Here is an 18634-nt window from a genome sequence, read left to right as displayed (position 1 = left end):
TCTCACTGACTTGCTAGCTTTGAATGCCCCAAACGCCCGAGATGTTGGCTACGATAGCACTGGCTAGAACGCCTTATTGTTGCCACCGGACTGACTCTAACTAATCAGATCTTTTGCCAGATTTAACAAATTTTAGCAGATTTTTCACATTTTCCCAGATTTTGTCAGATCTCACCAGATCTTTAAGGTTTTGGCCTCTATACCACAGACTAACAGACATGACAGTATGAGTAAATTCTTATAAAAATCATTTTTCGTGATGCACTAGTTTCACCTATATTGTACTGCGCGAACTATTTACTATCGGTACACCCCTTGTGTTACGAAAAAAAAATTTTACTAGTTGGTTTCCCCTCGTTTGTCAACACCGATCAGCTGCTTGCAGGGTTGCCTGATTTTATCGAAATATTTGATAATGAATCGTCACAATAAATTATTGGATTACGTTGATAATATATTTAACTTTTTTAGTGATGTTGGAAGGTAAACATTTATTTTTCTCAACGTTGTTCATCTAGACTATTTTTGATTGTGTTGGTAATTTTCACCCGAAATTAAGTGACGGCAGACCAGAAGCAAGTAAATATTGTAACAAAACGGGTTCGATTTTGTATTGCGTTGTAGAATGAGAAGTAGGCACAATTCTGTATATAGTTTTGGCAATATGTGATTAATCTGTATCCTGCATGAAATTCGCATGGAGGTATACAAATCAATACATTACAAATAATTATGTATGAATGGCAACTCGGTTGGTAAATGAAAAAAATAAACACAGTCTAGATGACAAACACGATGTATTTGATAGGATAACGTGGCGCCATCATAACATATGCGAGTACTGTCCCAACTAAAGGAATATTCGAAATGACCGTTTATATGGTTAAAAAATCTAATTTGTGTCTATACGATAGGTGATGAGACCTATTTTTTTTGCTCACTGAAAATGAAGCTCGGTCAACATAGTTAGACACTGACAAACCCAAGTAACAATTCGAATGCTTAATCGTTTTGATTATAATTTATAGGAGTTTTGCAATTGATTTTTCAATCATTACCTGTTTTATGACAACTATAATAAGTGTCTCTTTTGACAAGTAATATCATAGTTTTTAAAGCTTCTATAAAACTCTTTACCCAAATTAACAACTGGACGAAAAATAAAACAATTTATACTTGAATAAAACAATGCAAATACTCTTAATATTGCTTTCAAACATTTCCTTTAAAACGGTATTGTCAGTTAAATTTTTTCATAAATCTAGTTTTGTGTGTATGCGTGCTCTTTGGATGACAGTTTCACTCAGAGCAAATTTGAGGCTTCTAAAGTACATTTATGACACATTTGTTGTGGGCTATTTGATTTATTGCTTCTTGGGTTAAGTGTAATTTGCATTAAAGAAAATTCCATGGCCTCCATTATAATGCCCTATACCTTAGCATTAATTGATCTCAAAGAATATTCGAAATGTAAAAATGAGAAAATATGATGGACTTTCATGACTCATTTTCAGAACGTATGCACAAGTTTTAACGCCACGAAATAGTTTTATACCAAAATGACGATGAATCACAAAATAAAATTTTCATAAATCATGGAGATTTTCACCCGAATAAATTTAATGTTGATCGTAAAGCTAATTTCAAAATTTTCTTGAATAAAACTTTATAAACCTTATGGAGAATAGTCCACTTGGCAGGAACATGCTCTTATAGAGGTTTTCAGTGGACTTTCGTAGAGTTTAAAGTTTTAATGCAAGATTTGTTATGTAGCATTGAAGACAGCTACAATTATTTATTAATATTAAAAATGTTACTTGGGATATCCCAGATAAATTTTTGAGTCAGAGACAGATTTTTGAGAAAAGTAACATGGCAACTCTGCATACATCAGAGACTTTTCGACAAAAGTCGACTTTGAAATTTTTTAAGAGGACCCACCTCTACTTCTATTTCGTGGTCGTCAATTTGACAACATTGTACCTTTCACTAACACTAATGAATCATACCATTGGCATTGTCAATCTATTCGATAATCTCAGTGGTTTCTATCATTGAGTTGTAAGTTTTTGTTCCGTGATAGTGATTAATCTCTTTTGCTACAAGCGAAACGTTCTTGTTTTCGCACAATTTGAAGTGTGTGCATCAAATGATACTGTTTATATAACTTAAAAAATCCACTTTCAGAATAATATTGAAAGTTCTGATTGGACCACTGCCAACCATAAAAAGCTCGTTGATAAGATTGTGTCTGAATTTATCCATAAGATAAAAAAATCAAAATTTTTGAGCACGTACGGTATCACAAGATTGCAACATTGAAACATATTACCAAAATACTGCGCAGAATAAGTGGGCATCCGCCTCTACATCAAGGAAACAGTTGCGAAAATGGTAGAACCAATGTTTGAATATCAATTCAGGCATATTTTAATCGGAGACAGCACAGTAGGAAAATCTTCACTTCTCAAATATTTCACGGATGGCAAATTCGCGGAGGTAAATAGTACATTTCAATGCTTGTGAGTTGTTAAGTTGTTCGTCGCTATATAGTAAGTGGGTGGGTAGTTTTGCAGGTTCTAGCAATTTCTGTTCTCGGTGTAAATTTTTGTTTCGCTTCGAATATACGTATATGTATACCACCATAAATACCATGACTCTCCGAACTAGTATCAAAAGCAATAAAAATGCAAAGCAGTTTCCTTTGAAGTTGAATAAAAAAAAAACAAGTATTAAACTAACCGTATAACGAATGCATTTCAGTGTCAAGGTTCAACTATGTCCATTTGAACTGTTTTCAATGTTAGACACTTTGCGGTGGGTCGTTTTGAAATTTACAAAACTTGCCTTAAAGTAGAGCGATGCAAGTTTAATATTTCGTAATGTTATCGTTTCAGGCCTTCGACAAAATATTTGACAACTATTTAAACGCTTTGAATGCGATGTTCTTATAGTAATAAATACTAACATTTAAGAAAGCGTGTGTATAAAATTGAATCCTAGAAGCAGACAGCATTCAAAATTGATACTTTCGCTTGCAATGAATAATCATAATGTTACCGGGTGCTAGCGTGTTTACACGGTAGAATAAACTTGTGGTATGCCTTTTGGATGAATTATTGTCCAGACGACGGAAGCTTGCATGCATTTTATTTAAATCGATTCAGTCTTTCTTTCTCCTGTAGTTTAGTTGATTACACATTTTGCACTTCTTCTTTATAACTTAACTGAAATTCCAAAAGTCATGAATTTTACAGTCACTCAAGAACCCAATCAAAATAATGTCTTAGAATTACAATCATTTTGAGTAATTTGATCATTTAATCGCAACCAATTCTAAACGTACAGAACCATTTCAATTCCACACCATTCAGAGAAGTTCTCTAGTTGTCACGGTTCTGGATTTAATGATACATTTTAGGATCAACGGAAAACGATACACGTGGACTTTCCAGACAAAAATGGACGTCATTGTAGCAAAGTAGGAAGATCAAAGATTTTAGATGGCTTCTTTGTAGAATTTCGGAGAAGACAAGAAACTCTCCGGAGTCATAATCACCTAACTTAATGACCAGGCAACGATCGTCGAGATAAAATTCAATCCAATGAAGAATATTTGAAACGCAGCCTAGTCTGTCCAATTTCGTGGTTAATCTTATCAAATGTAAATGAGAGATCGGTGTATATAACATCAATCTGTGTGCCATTTGATAAGGAGTAGAACACTTCAGATGTTAACGTTAGAAGGTTAGAAGTCGTGGAACGTTTTGGCATAATACCATATTGAGTCTTGACGATATATCGCTTACGGTGGCTGAAGAAATGATCCCGAATAAATAGTACGAACAACAATTTTGGAACTGCACTTAGAGATGTAATCCCGCGATAGTTAACGGCTGCCAAGGTGTTGGAAACCCTCCCGTGATAAGTAACATTCGAAACATAACAAAGAGGTTCGAGTACACCAGCGCAGCCTTTCTTCAGTATGATTGCCGGAATGCCTTCAGATAATTGAATAAAACCTTCAATGACCTACTCACCGTTCGCTCGAAATTTTTTTCTAAGTCAATAGAGTCAAGTGACTGGAGTAAAACAGGTACATTATTCACAGCTTGAAGAATTTAGTGTGTTCATAAGTTTTCTCATGGGAATACGCTGACGAACTTTTTGACAAACAGTTGGCAAGTTGGGAAATCTTGAAGATTTCATCCTTCCTTTATTTGTTAACGTGCTTCCATAAGGCGGCGTTTCTTTGTTCAAGTTATAGGGTAGATGAGACACTTGAAACTGAAAAAGGATCAACGCCATGGGTAGCGTATTGGAAAATCCATGCACCCGTGCACAAGAGCAGGACTACTGATTTATGAGCTATGTTTGCTGAGTTGCGTCTCGGTATCCCATGAACTTCGTTTGCGGAGTTGGTGTGATTTGACGTCTGGATAAGAAAGATAGGCGACATGATTGTTCATGCCGTTATTGGATTGGTGGAAGACACACAGGCCTGGGACGACTGATGAGCTTACCTTACCTTACCTAACAGCTATATGCCTGGGGTGTCCTTTGCTGTATCATGAATACGTCTCCACATAACTCGGTCCATGGCTTCTCGTCGCCAGCCACTCAAGGCACGGACGCTTCTGAGATCACCCTCCACTTGATCGATCCACCTTGCTCTTCTTCTTGTACCAGTCGAATTAGATTCAAGAACCATTTTTACTGGGCTGTCGTCCGACATCCTTATGACATGTCCAGCCCATCTAGACGTCCGATTTTAGCTGTCCGTACGATGGATGGTTCTCGTAGCAGCTGTTGCAATTCGTGATTCATACGCCGTCTCCACGTTCCGTCTACCATCTGCACTCCGCCATAGATGGTCCTCAGTACCTTTCTTTCGAAAACACTGAGGGCGCGTTGGTCCTCTGCCAACATAGTCCAGGTCTCGTAGCCATAGAGAACAACCGGTCTAATGAGCGTTGTGTAGATGATAAATTTCGAGCGTTGGCGTACTTTTCTCGATCGAAGGGTTTTTCTGAGTCCCAAGTACGCACGATTCCCTGCCAAAATAAGTCTATGAATTTCTCTGCTGGTGACATTATCGGCGGTCACCAGTGAGCCCAAATACACGAACTCGTCAACCACCTCGATATCGTCACCGTCTATCAATAATCGTGGTGGAAGGCATAGTGTTTCTTCTCTACAGCCTCTTCCTCACATGTATTTTGTTTTTGACGCATTTATGGCCTGTCCGATACGCCTAGTTTCACCTTTCTGTCCGATGTAGGTTTCCGTCATCTTCTCAAGGTTACGTGTCACAATATCAATATCGTCAGCGAAGCTAAAAAGTTGTACGGACTTACGGAAGATCGTGCCACTCGTGTCGATCCTCGCTCTTCGAATCACACCTTCCAAGGCAATATTGAACAAGATACAAGAGAGTCCATAACCTTGCCGTAGCCATCTCCGAGATTCGAAGGGACTCGAGAGCGACCCAGATACTCGGACGTAGCACAACACTCTATTCATCGTTGGTTTGACCAATCGCGTCAGTTTATCCGGGAAATCGTATTCGTGCATGATCTGCCATAGCTGTTCTCGATCGATTGTGTCGTATGCCGCTTTGAAGTCAATGAATAGGTGATGCGTGGGTACGTTGTATTCACGACACTTCTGGAGTGCTTGTCCTATCGCGAATATGTGATCCGTAGTGGCGCGGGCCCAGTAAATCCCGCTTGGTACGGCCCTACGAATTCCTTAGATATTGATGATAGACGACTGCAAAGGATTTGGGAGAGTACCTTGTAGGCGGCGTTCAGCAATATGATTGCGCGGTAATTGCAACAATCTAGTTTATCACCCTTTTTGTAGACGGGACATACCACTCCATCCATCCATTCCTGCGGTAGAATCTCCTCCTCCCAAATCTTAGATATCATCCAGTGCAGCGCTCTAGCCAGTGCCTCTCCTCCATGTTTGAGCAGCTCGCCTGGTAACTGGTCATTGCCCGCGGCTTTGTTGTTCCTCAGCTTGCCGATCTCCTCATTTATCTCCGTCAGATCAGGTGCTGGAAATCTGTCGTTGGCTGAGCGTGCACCCAGATTGATTCCTGTGTCGTTCTCTATATCCTGTGCTTCACCATTCAGATGCTCGTCCTAGTGCTGCTTCCGTCTGTCGATCACCTCACGTTCGTTCGTGAGAAGGTTATCACTGGTATCTCTGCACATTTCGGTCTGCGGCGTGTAGCCTCTAGGTGAGCGGTTCACTTTCTCATAGAACTTCCGTGTGTCATTTGCGCGATACAGCTGTTCCATCGCTTCGCCATCTTAGTTTTCTCACGGCGGATCTTATATTCCTCCAGCCGTCTTCAAGAGTCGCCGCGCCAAGCTGCTCTTTTGTTGGTAGCGCTTGCTCCAGTTGTTGCGCGTATTCCTCTGCAGTACGAACGCTACGTAGCTGCTCGAGATTGAATCGCGGCGTTCCTGTGCGACGAGTGTTGTGCACCGTCGATAGTTTTGAGCGCACACAAACTGCAACAAGGTAGTGGACAGAATTAATGTTGGCACTGCGGTAAGTGCGGACATTAATGACGTCGGAGAAGAATCACCCGTCGATGAGAACGTAGTCGATTTGATTTCCCGTATGTTGATCAGGTGATCTCCAGGTGGCTTTGTGGATATCTTTGCGGGGAAAGAAGGTTCTTCGAACTACCATTCCTCGGAAGGCTACAAAGTTCACGCATCGTTGGCCGTTGTCGTTTGTTACCTCGTGCAGGCTCTCCAGCCCGATCACAGGCCTGTACATTGCCTCCCGGCCTACCTGAGCATTAATGTCGCCGATGACAGGTTTTACATTTCGCCGTGGACAGCTGTCGTAGGTTCGTTCCAGCTGCGCGTAAAATGCAACCTTCTCGTCATCGGGTCTTGTCTCATGTGGGCAGTGCACATTGATGATGCTGTAATTGAAGAAACGACCCTTGATCTTCAATACGCACATCCTATTACTGATTGGCTGCCACCCAATCACGCGCTGGCGCATCTTGCCCAACACTACAAATCCCGTTCCTAAAACGCTGGTTGTCCCACAGCTCTGGTAGAAGGTAGCCGCTCGATGCCCACTTTTCCACACCTTCTGTCCCTTCCAACAAAGTTCCTGCAATGCTACGACATCGAATCCGCGGATTTGAAGCTCATTCGGTCGTATCCTGGGAAGCCAAGCGATTTGCAGTTCCATGTGCCAAGCTTCCAATCGTAGTCCTTATTTCGTCGCGTAGGTCTTTGCCGATTATCCCGAGTCGTATTTATATCCTGATTATTCGTAACAAGTGTTTTCCGAGCGGCTTGTTAGGCCTGCACCAACCTCCTGTCTCGCCGGAGGGCCATCGTATCAGCACTGTTTAGAGTCCCACACTGACACAAGGACGGCCGCTCCTAACATGAAGAACAGACGCTCCGGTAGGCTTACTCTCTGTAAAGAGAAAGCAAGCCCCCCCTTCCCTGTCAGCATACGACCAAGGTCCCACCGGCGTTGGTTACTCGCACCCCAGCCGGCACCGCGGGGAGGTAGGAATGGGAGTTACTGGACAAGAGGCTATGAGCCACATTGGGGCCTGAATTGCGCATTGTCCAGTCGTTTACCAACCGACGACTGATGAGCGCTGGTTGTATTGACTCGACTGTACCGGAGGGATCAAGAGCTCCCGCTGTGATCTTGTGAAAACTCGGTACAGGTATGTAGGTTTTGACTTTGAACGGAATTCAGTTCAGTGTATTCTCGTTAACACCTTTTTTATTGGCTATTGGAGAAACTGTAACTTTTTCGTCGCACTGGGGCCATTTCTTGGTTAACTACTCGACCATTTTCTTGTTACCGCTGTCATGATACCGACAAAGCTACACTCAGACTAGTTAACGGAGCTTATCGACCATAAAGTTATTATCGATTTGTTTTCGTCTATTGAGTAGATTTTTATCAGATACGGAATCGGCCACCGCGGCGTTTTAAAAGTAGCAAAAACAGACGGAGACCGGGAAACAGTCTCGGCTAGGCACGAAATTTGCTGATGATGATCATAAACTTGCATCACTCATCTGAAACAAAATAGGATTTTTGGTCAGTCTTTAGAAATGGATTACACGTTTTCACACATTTCATATGCGCTGCAGTATTGCAAAAACCAGAACAATCCAGTGGTCCCAATCATGTCAAAACACGCTTCAGGGATTAATGTCTTTAGAAGAATTTCTGTATGAAATAGTCCGCTTCTTTTAATATAATCAAAGTTGTCATTAATCCACCTACAAGTGAGTTAAAAAAATTATTTTGCATACAATACGAGATAGAGTATTTATGTCTTTGGAAATGTTGTAGATCATATTGAAACAAGAAAACATGCCGAAGACATGAACACTTTAAAATGCGCTGATGTCAAGATATGATGCATAGTTTATTGGAGAGCCCCAAGATCAAGTTTTTCCATCATAACTTTTTTCAATGAATTTTTAGAATTTTCGGATGTTTTACAATTATATTTCAATTATCAAAATACATGTTTTTGTCGAAGACTGCATATTTTTAAGTTCACAAAGTTTAATTAAAGTTTAAGTTCACAAAGTTTAATTACAAAATACTACATATTCAAGTATCAATATCTCGAAAATGTGGAAATATGTGGAACCAATTTCAATGAACTTTGAAAGTATGCTCAAAACACTATTAGGAAAATAAGTAGTCACAACTTAAATTCATTTAAATTTATATGAAAACACATTTGTAATCAATCGAAAGAGGCGAGTATTTTCCAATTGATTCTTCCTTTACTACACTAAATGATCCCGCGTTGCAGCATGAGGAACGAGACGAGGTACAAATATGGGTGTACTACCAAAAGGAAAAAAATCGACGAGACTCTTTGCAAGCGTATGAGTTATGCCAACAATGTGTGCATAAAAACATATTCCGGCGCTTCTTTTCCTGATTTTACTCAATAAATTTTCCATATGGTTGAAAAATAAACCAATCGGTTCATACTGCTTAAAATTGCAATTCAAGAAAAGCGAAAATCTTAGTCTAAAACTCTTCCGTTTTCCCTAAAATTGCTCGAGAAAAATTATTTCAGTTTCAGCTTACTTCCACTGATACATTTGATTAGCAACAAATACATTCCTATAAGGATTTCCTCTTGCAGAAATTATTGCGATATAAAGATTTACGTACTTTCTATTAGTAATCCGGCAAAAAAGGAACCATGAATTTAACACGCGAAATGCAATGGATATGGAATGTTGTTAACAGAAAATATTTAGTTTTGTTTATTTTGTGTAGCGCAATCTAATACAAATGCATCGAAGCAGTGTTGCTAACTTTTTTATTAGGGAATTAAAATCTATATTCATAAAATGTAAGCAATTTTCCATTAAACGTTGATGAAAAATTGATCAAAACTGATATTTCATCCAAGATGTAAAGCTTAACATTCATTTGAGAATAAATTATTGTAAAAAAAGATTGTTTGAATCTCAATCGTGCAATCCACTTTGATAAACTCGGTGCACTGCATATATGAATACACAGATCTATGGCATACGTACCAAATAAAATGTACGTAATACACAAATTACCAACACAAGTTAACTTGGTTTACTCTTGATCCTTAACCGAGACTGAACTCGACGACCGTATCAACTCTCAGTAACTATTTGAGAAATCCTTCAACGTTTTCCACTGCGATTGCAGTTCACCGAATAGGGCCGAATCAACATTTGGTGGCGTATTAATTGTCATCTCTCAAAAATATGCTAGCTCTATCATCGAAACACAGAATGGACACTCTATTGAACAAGTGTGTGCAAGTGTCACCATTTGAGTAAGGAATTTTTCTTTTACCTTTATCTTTACCTTTTACCTTTACTATTTACCGCGACCTGTATTTCGCGTTTGGAGAAAAAAGTACTAATTTTTTTTATGCTCGATATCACGCCATAAGTTCATTGACTGGCTATGCTCTTGCTTAAGTGGTAGAGTTTTACGAGTCAAATTAGATTCCTCTGTGTCATCATCTTTCACGGACATATCAGATGTACCTCAAGGCAGCAGCATGGGTCCATTTCTGTTCTCGCCGTTTTTTAATCATGCTACTTTGCTGCTCAGTGGTGGCTGAAAATTTGTTTACGCCGACGATTTGAAACTTTACTTTGAGGTACACTCTATTGGCGACTGCATGCGTCTTCAAAAGCTTCTGGATGAATTCGTTACCTGGTGTCAAAGGAACTGGCTTATCATCAGCATATCTAAATGTCAGGTCATAACGTTCCACCGAATATAAAATCCATTACATTTTGACTATAAAATTGACGCTTCAAAGAGTTGATCTTGTTAATCACCTGGGTGTTATGTTGGATTCCAAACTCAATTTTAGTTTGCATCGATCCACATTAATTACAGAAGCGACTCGACGATTAGGTTTTAGTTGTTCATTGCAGCTTACAGTACAATATATACAAATAATTATATAATCAATAACAATCCGCTAAAACCCGAAACGAACGTATACTTTGGACGAAATGCATCAAATACTTCTATTTATATTGTGCATTATTATCCGATAGTACTTCTACCGGTACTATTTAAAAGAAATTGAATCGTATATATAAATACCACTCTCAAAATATAGATACATCTCTTATAATTTTTTTCCTACTGTATTGTCCTAGCGTATGATATATCATACATAGGATAATTCCGATTGGAAAAGATTTTCAATAGTGATTCGGCGTTTCCCAACATTTTCAACACTAATGGTGATGGTATTGATGATATCTGCTTATTTGGTGAAAACTTGGGAACTCCTGGATTATTATAGGTTAAGGATCCACATTGTTTGAAGGGATTATACTGCTCGCTACTTCGGCCTATACACAATTTTACAAGGCCGAATTTTCGGAAATAACGACGCCCTCTGACGAAGGAATAGAAACAGGAATTAGTAACGTAAGTATTCCAGAATTCTCAAAAACTTCTTCGCTTCATAGACAAAATGTGACTGAAATTTTGGTCTATTGCCAAAATTTCAACCGCATGAAAAGCCCGGCCAAAATGAAAGAAATTCATCAAAATTTAATAACCTCCTCTTTCGACGTAATCCTTGGAACTGAAAGCAGCTGGGATGAAAGTGTTAGAAGCGAAGAAGTATTTGGAAATAATTTTAACGTATTCCGGCATGACCAAAATTTATCTCTCTGTCAGAAAAAATCTGGAGGTGGAGTCCTCATAGCCATAAACTCTTGCTTTACTTCTGAAGAAATTATTACTCCTAAATATAAAGAATTTGAGCCTGTATGGGCCAAAGTCTCAATATTGGGAGAAGAACATATTTACTGCTCTGTCTACTTCCCACCCGAAAATGCGAACAAATTCTCTTTTGAATTATTCTTTCAATCTTTAGACACAATTATTTCGAATATGGAACCCGAAGTAAAGCTACATATTTTTGGCGACTTCAATCAACGTAATGCGGACTTCATTTCTGACATTGAAAATGAATCAATCTTACTCCCAGTCGTTGGAGAAAACGAAACATTGCACTACTTTTTCGACAAAATTTCTAATTTTGGCCTACATCAAGTAAACTCCGTAAAAAATCAACAAAATGCATATTTAGACCTTCTTTTCACAAATTGCACAGAAGACTTTTGTGTGAACGCATCAAACCTGCCATTATGGAAAAATGAAGCATTTCACACCGCAATTGAATATTCATTATTTACACCCAATGCATCCATTCCCTACGACTTGGAATATGAGGAAGTGCCGGAGTACAATAAAATTGACTTTGAAGAAGTCAAGTGTAGACTAAGTATAATAAACTGGCGGAACATACTGAGTACAGAAGGAAATGTCGACGTCGAAGTAAACAAATTCTATCACATTATAAACAAAATATTATCCGAAACTTTGCCCATGAAAAGAAGAAGAAAAAATCATAACAGCAAATTACCTGTATGGTTCAATTCACAACTAAAACATTTGAAAAATAGGAAACAAAAAGCACACAAAACTTACAAACAAAAAAAAAGTGACGCTCATCTTCAAAATTACTTAAATCTATGCAATCAACTCAAAATAGCCACGAACACAGCACACGAAGAATACAACCGCAAAATTGAAAACGAAATAAAGACTTGCCCTAAGAACTTTTTTAACTACACAAAAACTAAACTAAAAAGCAACAATTTTCCATCTCAAATGCACCTCGACGAACATGTAGGGAAAAAATAGTACAGAAATCTGCAATCAATTTGCAAATTTTTTCCAAGAAGTATATACATCTTATTCAGAAACTGACCGTGACCGTGAATACTTCTCTTTCATACCTGCATTTTCTAGCTCCATCTCTGTAAACTATCTATCAGAACATGACATTTCGACAGCACTGAAAAACCTAGACGCCTCAAAAGGGCCTGGACCTGAAAAAATCTTGCCGAAGAACTTACACTACCACTACAACTACTTTTTAACTTATCACTTAATAAATGTACTTTTCCTAAAGCATGGAAATCTTCCTTTCTTGTACCAATATTTAAATCTGGTGCAAAATCTAACATTCGGAACTACCGTGGAATAGCCATTATCTCATGCATTCCAAAATTATTTGAAAAATTGTAAACGAAAAACTTTTTCATCAACTTAAAAATGTAATAACAAACAAACAACATGGCTTTTTTAAAGGCCGCTCAACTACAACAAATCTTTTAGAATTTATGACATTCACTCTGAATGCAATGGACGCCGGCAACTACGTAGAAACTCTTTACACTGACTTTAGCAAAGCCTTCGACCGTATTGACATACCTTTACTTCTGCACAAATTACAAAAATATGGCATAAAACATACTCTTCTCGAATGGCTCAAATCATACTTAACGAATCGTGTACAGGTAGTCCGCTTCCAAAAAATTCTGTCTGAACCAAGTAATGTAACATCTGGCGTACCTCAGGGTTCTCACTTAGGGCCTCTCCTTTTCATTTTACATATAAACGACATTTCCTTCATACTCAAAAATCTGAAAGTGCTTATATATGCAGACGACATGAAACTCTTCATGGAAATAAAAAATATCAACGACGCTGTAATATTCCAGAACGAAATCAATCTATTCTACATTTGGTGCTGCAAAAGTCTGCTCCAACTTAATGTAAAAAAATGTAACTCAATAACTTTCAGTAGGAAAAATGAAACTATACCCACAAACATACATCTAGGAAATCAACTTGTAGAAAAATGTAAAATTGTAAGAGATTTAGGCGTAATCTTAGACTCCAAGCTCACTTTTGTGGAACACTACAATACCATAATCAATAAAGCAAATAGCATGCTGGGCTTTATTAAACGCTTCAGTCATAACTTTCAGGACCCATACACAATAAAATTATTATACAGTACATATGTCAGACCTATTTTGGAATATTGCAGCCTAGTATGGAATCCATATAACATTATTCACGAAGAACGCATCGAATCTATTCAAAAACAATTTCTTTTATATGCACTTCGTAAATTAAACTGGACAGCATTTCCTCTACCATCATATGAAGCACGCTGCATGCTCATCAATATACAAACACTTAAAGAACGCCGCGACCTTGCAATGCTTTATTTTATCAGCGACATTATTTCTCAACGCATTCAATCACCTTCTTTATTATCGCAACTAAATTTTTATACACCTAGCCGTCAATTACGAACCAGGAAATTATTTTTAGAAAGAAACACTAGAACAAATTATGCAAAATACAGTCCAGTCAATCGAATAATGCGCCATTACAATCAATACTGCGAACATCTTGACCTTACTATGTCAAAAAATCAAATCAAATATCAGCTTTGTCGTAGAAATAATGCGTAGTATGTAAGTGAACATTGTAAACAATTTATATGTAGCCTACATTTGCTTGACGAAATAAATAAATAAATAAATAAATGAAATATCCTATACTTGAAAATGCTAGCATAGTTTGGAATCCGTATCAGCTAGCTTGGAGTTTACGAATTGAACGCGTGCAAAATAGATTTTTTCGACTTGCTCTTAGAAGCATTCTCTGGTAAAATCTGCAAGATCTTACATCGCTATCATCTGATTGATCTGGGCTCACTGGAACGGCGCAGAAAAATTCCGCAATCAATTTTTGTTGCGAAAATAATCAACGGTGATATTGATTCTCCGAAGCTTTCATCTAGTCTCGACTTCCGTGCATCACAACGATCGCTACGTTTTACTGGTTTACATCAACCGAGGTTTCACCGAATGACGTTTAAATTCTATGAACCGATAATAGCATGCATCAGCACATTTGGCACTGTTGAACATTTCTTCGATTTCGGTGAACCTACACATAAATTTGCACAGAAAGTGTTACGATCCACTATTTTATAACTTGAGTACATTATATTCATTAAGACCTTTTATTGTCGGTTGAATTTAACAAAAAAATAAATGAACAAATATTAAACGCGATTCTTCCAAAAGACAGTAATTGAATTGTAGAGGTATGATTCGGTTGATATCGCATCAATGTGTCGATTAGTCGTTGTAGAACTGCAACACGGATTTCGGAATGGACCAAGGTGATTCCCTTGTGGAATGTCGGAATAGACGATTTATATATTGTTTATTTATTTATTTATTTAGTTCGAAATTATCATTAGATCCTGATGATAATTTCTAACTATAAACACAAATTTTTCAAGTATCTTACTGCGTGATAGATTAAAGTCAAATCCTAATGATACGCGATAATTCCGCAAAGCAAAGTGGGGCAGTCAAGCTTTGTAGTGTATCGAGACCGATTAGTAATCCACGACTTCCGTAGTTTGGTAATTGGTGAGGATAGTTCCATGGTAAACGCAGTAGAGCTAAGTGAATAAATCTGCGTTGTATTGCAAAGCAAGCAAAGTCTTGGCATTACATTCCTTTTTGTGGAATTTGGCCTTGCTGTTTCAACAGACTTCGCAGCCGATTCTTAGTGTACAGAATCATTGCATGGCTAGTACTATGGACACTAAGGATCCTTCAGGTAGGGGCTCGAATATACGACAACTGGCTTGTAAGACCAGCGTCCTATGCATTGAACCGCCTACCCGGGACTACGTTGTATTGCACAGCCTTCTATAAGTTGGGAAAAATTTCTTTAGAGAGTGACATCAGAAATCGTTGAGAAAGGGGAGTGATAATACCAGTCGAGCATTTTTTCATGAAAGCTGCCGGTAAATCTTTATGGCCAGAAAAGGTAGAAGGTTGATTGTTTTTGTAAAAAAAAGTCAATCGCGTACCTCATGACGTTAGAGAAGGTTTGTGCAGCAGCGTTGACATCAACATTGTCGAATATTTCATCCCAGTCGATATGCTACAGGAAGTCTGTCATTTTAGTGTAGTCGGCTCTATTAAAATTATAGGTAATGATGCCGGTCGTGTTGTAACCATTCGGTAAAAGATTAAAGTTGAGCACAATATGGCGGGTGATCCCGAACAGATTTGACCAGAGGGAACGGTGCGACGCTGAATGTGGGTGCAACATCAGCTCTGCTGGAAAAGCATAGATCCAGCATTCGGTCGTTTTCGTTTGCGATTTACGCAATAAGTTGCAAATGTAACCGTTGAGCAGAGGTCGTGATACTAACATGGAATGTAGAAAGCGTCGAATCAGCGAAAATAAGTCTTCCTGAAGTTCATTGAAGTAAATAATTTCGGGAAAATTGAAGTCTCCAACAATTGAAATTTCATCGATAGGACCCGCGTGAATTGAAGAAATAAACGACACAAAGTGAACATTTTTCGAGTAATGTAACGAGGCTAAATCCGGCCAGAAAAACGTAGGATTATTGTGTGACCTTTGAAGTAGAAGTAGGTGCTTTCGCAGTTTGCTAGTTTACTACAAATAAAATGCTTCGCTTCCAACACGAGCAAAACACTTGGCAAACTAAGATATCTTCTGCTTTCTAACATCAGTGAAAAACAGGAGTCTCGGAAGTTGCCGGACGTCTGCTTTGACGTACGTCTTATCATCATCCATAATGATACAATGCAGTTTCGTCAATATCTGCTGTTCATTTGGATTCGATGCCTGTTTGAATTTGATGCACTGTTTGAATTCCTTGGGAATCTTTGTCACTATACGGAGATCCTTTTTGAGCAGCTTATTTGAAAAAACCCAATGGATAGAAAGTTTCAGTCATTTGAAAGTGATGCAATTCCGTTGTCTTATTGGTTTCTTCTTCTTTCTTGTACACCGAAAACACCGGAATACTGTCTGGTCCTAGATAAGTTGAAATCTTCACAGACCTAATCACCGTTCGTATTGAATTTCATCTATTTCCATGGAGTTGCGTGACTGATTCAATACAAATGAACTTGTGAAATTTCGCGATTTAATCAGGTTTAATATGATTGGAGCCGGTACGATTTTCATGAGTCATTATTAAAGCTAATTCATTGTTACTAAAACTTAGTTCGGCATTCGTGACGAGAATCTCATCGATATTTATTACTTAAATTCTGTGTACTGTTAACTAGTCCATTCTACTGTAGAATGCTGTAATTTTTAAAAATTCTTTCGATTTTTTCTTCACCTTGGAATAATATCCTCCTCGAGATAGTCATTGCATGTATGCAATTTTTTTTATCAACTCTTCAGTGCATTAAATAAAGGAAAATAGTTTTATGTGCTTAGCCACCTGCGAGGTACCAAATACCCTTAACGACTACATGGCATGACATGGCATTAAGATGCGAATAAGTGATTTACAAAAAAAATTTACGTCTATCTGGAGGTCTTATGTCGAAACGCCAAGTGACATAAGCAGTTCATCATAAACTGCTATTGCACGGATGAGTCGAAGACAAAATGTAAACCAAATGAATAAAAAATTGTTATGTACGTCAAAAATTGACTGCAAAGTCTTTTGAAATAGAAGTAGGCAACCTATAACACTATTATCGGGAATCTAACAATATTATCGAATATTCTTCTATGGATATTCAGAAAACAAAAATTCAAATTTGTCTTTTTTTCTGTTTTAGCTTTCAGATCCCACGGTGGGCGTAGATTTTTTTGCGCACCTCATCGAGGTTAAGGACGGTACCCGTATAAAGCTTCAGCTGTGGGATACTGCCGGTCAGGAGCGATTCCGTTCAATTACCAAGTCCTACTATCGCAATTCGGTTGGGGTACTGCTAGTTTACGATATAACCAACCATGCGAGTTTCGAACACATTCCTCTCTGGATGATGGAAGCTAAACGACACATCGAACCGCATAGGCCAGTTTTTGCTCTGGTAGGCTGCAAGCTAGATCTAGTCAATAATGGCGTTCAACGGCGTGAGGTTAGTGTGGAGGAAGCCCGTTCGTTTGCCGAACAGAATGGACTCATTTTTGTCGAAACGTCTGCTCGTACCGGCGTTAATGTGCGAGAAGCGTTTAGTTTAGTAACACAAGAGGTCTACAATCGGATCCAGACCGGTGAGTATAAAGTCGAAGATGGTTGGGATGGCATCAAGAAAGGTTTCCAGCGACCCAGCAATCTAGATTTTAACCTAGTTGTAGCGGAAACGGCGAGAAGCTCATGTTGTTAAATTCTTGACAGAAGTTATTTGTGTTATTCGAATAATTCTAATGACTCATACTATAGTTCATGTAGATCAAGAAAAAGGTTAAACTTTTTGGACTGATGTTTTTCATTCAAAAGAATGTTTGATATGAGGCGCTCAATGCTAAAACAAGCTAAGTGAGTATTCGGAACCATTTTAGTAGAAGTTCACAAAAAATTTTAAATGATCATCTTCGTTCTAATTTTTTACTGTTCGATCGAGATAACCTTATTCTTGTACGTCGTTCTCGTCTTTTTTCTAAATAATAGAAACTAAAACTTTTGCAATAATTTTCATTATGGCACTAGCGATTTGTTAAGATGGATCTCTGACATTATTCAGGATGAAAAATTTACTTGTTTTATAACTGATTGCCTCATGTATTTTGTAAAATACAAAAAATGTGATATAATAAAGTGAACAGATTTGGATTGGCATTTCGAGAATGTGCAACTTACCAAAGCAGACTTCCGCTTTTCCAACATCTATTTGCATTTCATTTACAATTATATTTTTTGTTATTTCGTCAGTCTAGTTTATTTTCTTGGTGCTAGTGTTTTTTAAATTAAAACAATAATACAACGCCATTATTTCGAAATTCTTTCAAAAGTCTGTATTCTCTAGTTTAGGTTTGTTTTCATAAATTTCTGTTCTGAATACTTGATTTTCTTTGTAGTATATTTGAAACAAAATCTATGAACACGTTTTATATGTATATAGTATGCTAATTACTAATTTAGTCATGTAGTGGATAAATTATACTTTAAGATAATACTGGTAATCGTAATAAATTTTGTCAACATTACAAATACTTCAATTCGATTCAGAGTATCACAATGGCCATCACTAATTCATTGACGAAGGTAATTTTCGTATTACTTTGGTCTGTTAGGTTAAAACTGCATCATTTTGTTTAGCTGCATAAAGACTTTCAATGCAAATGATCACGTTTTGAGAATCCATTCGAAAAACTATTTTTTTTTATTTAAAAGATATTT

The 18634-nt window shown here is 37.9% G+C and overlaps 1 protein-coding gene across 2 annotated transcripts; it reads left to right on the top strand.

The window, feature by feature from the left end:
- Positions 1-2019: 2019 nt before the first annotated feature.
- On the top strand, positions 2020-18361 carry LOC131425291 (ras-related protein Rab-39B). Of its 2 annotated transcripts, XM_058587059.1 has the most exons (3): positions 2043-2061; positions 2188-2499; positions 17070-18361. In XM_058587059.1, the coding sequence occupies exons 2-3, from the start codon at positions 2392-2394 to the stop codon at positions 17619-17621; spliced, it is 660 nt and encodes a 219-aa protein (XP_058443042.1). In that variant the 5' UTR covers positions 2043-2061; positions 2188-2391; the 3' UTR covers positions 17622-18361. The 2 variants fall into 2 exon arrangements, with proteins under 2 accessions (XP_058443041.1, XP_058443042.1); XM_058587058.1 differs by having other exon boundaries at positions 2020-2499.
- The last annotated feature ends 273 nt before the right edge of the window (positions 18362-18634 follow it).

This window comes from Malaya genurostris, chromosome 1, assembly GCF_030247185.1.
Source record: "Malaya genurostris strain Urasoe2022 chromosome 1, Malgen_1.1, whole genome shotgun sequence".
NCBI lineage: Eukaryota > Metazoa > Arthropoda > Insecta > Diptera > Culicidae > Malaya > Malaya genurostris.
This window is presented reverse-complemented; position numbering and strand designations above follow the sequence as displayed.

Bases quoted from the DNA above. Each gene is read 5' to 3' on its own strand.
- LOC131425291 (XM_058587058.1), top strand. From the start codon at position 2,392: ATGGTAGAACCAATGTTTGAATATCAATTCAGGCATATTTTAATCGGA. The intron at 2,500-17,069 runs GTAAATAGTACA...TTTCTGTTTTAG, and splicing joins CGGATGGCAAATTCGCGGAG to CTTTCAGATCCCACGGTGGG.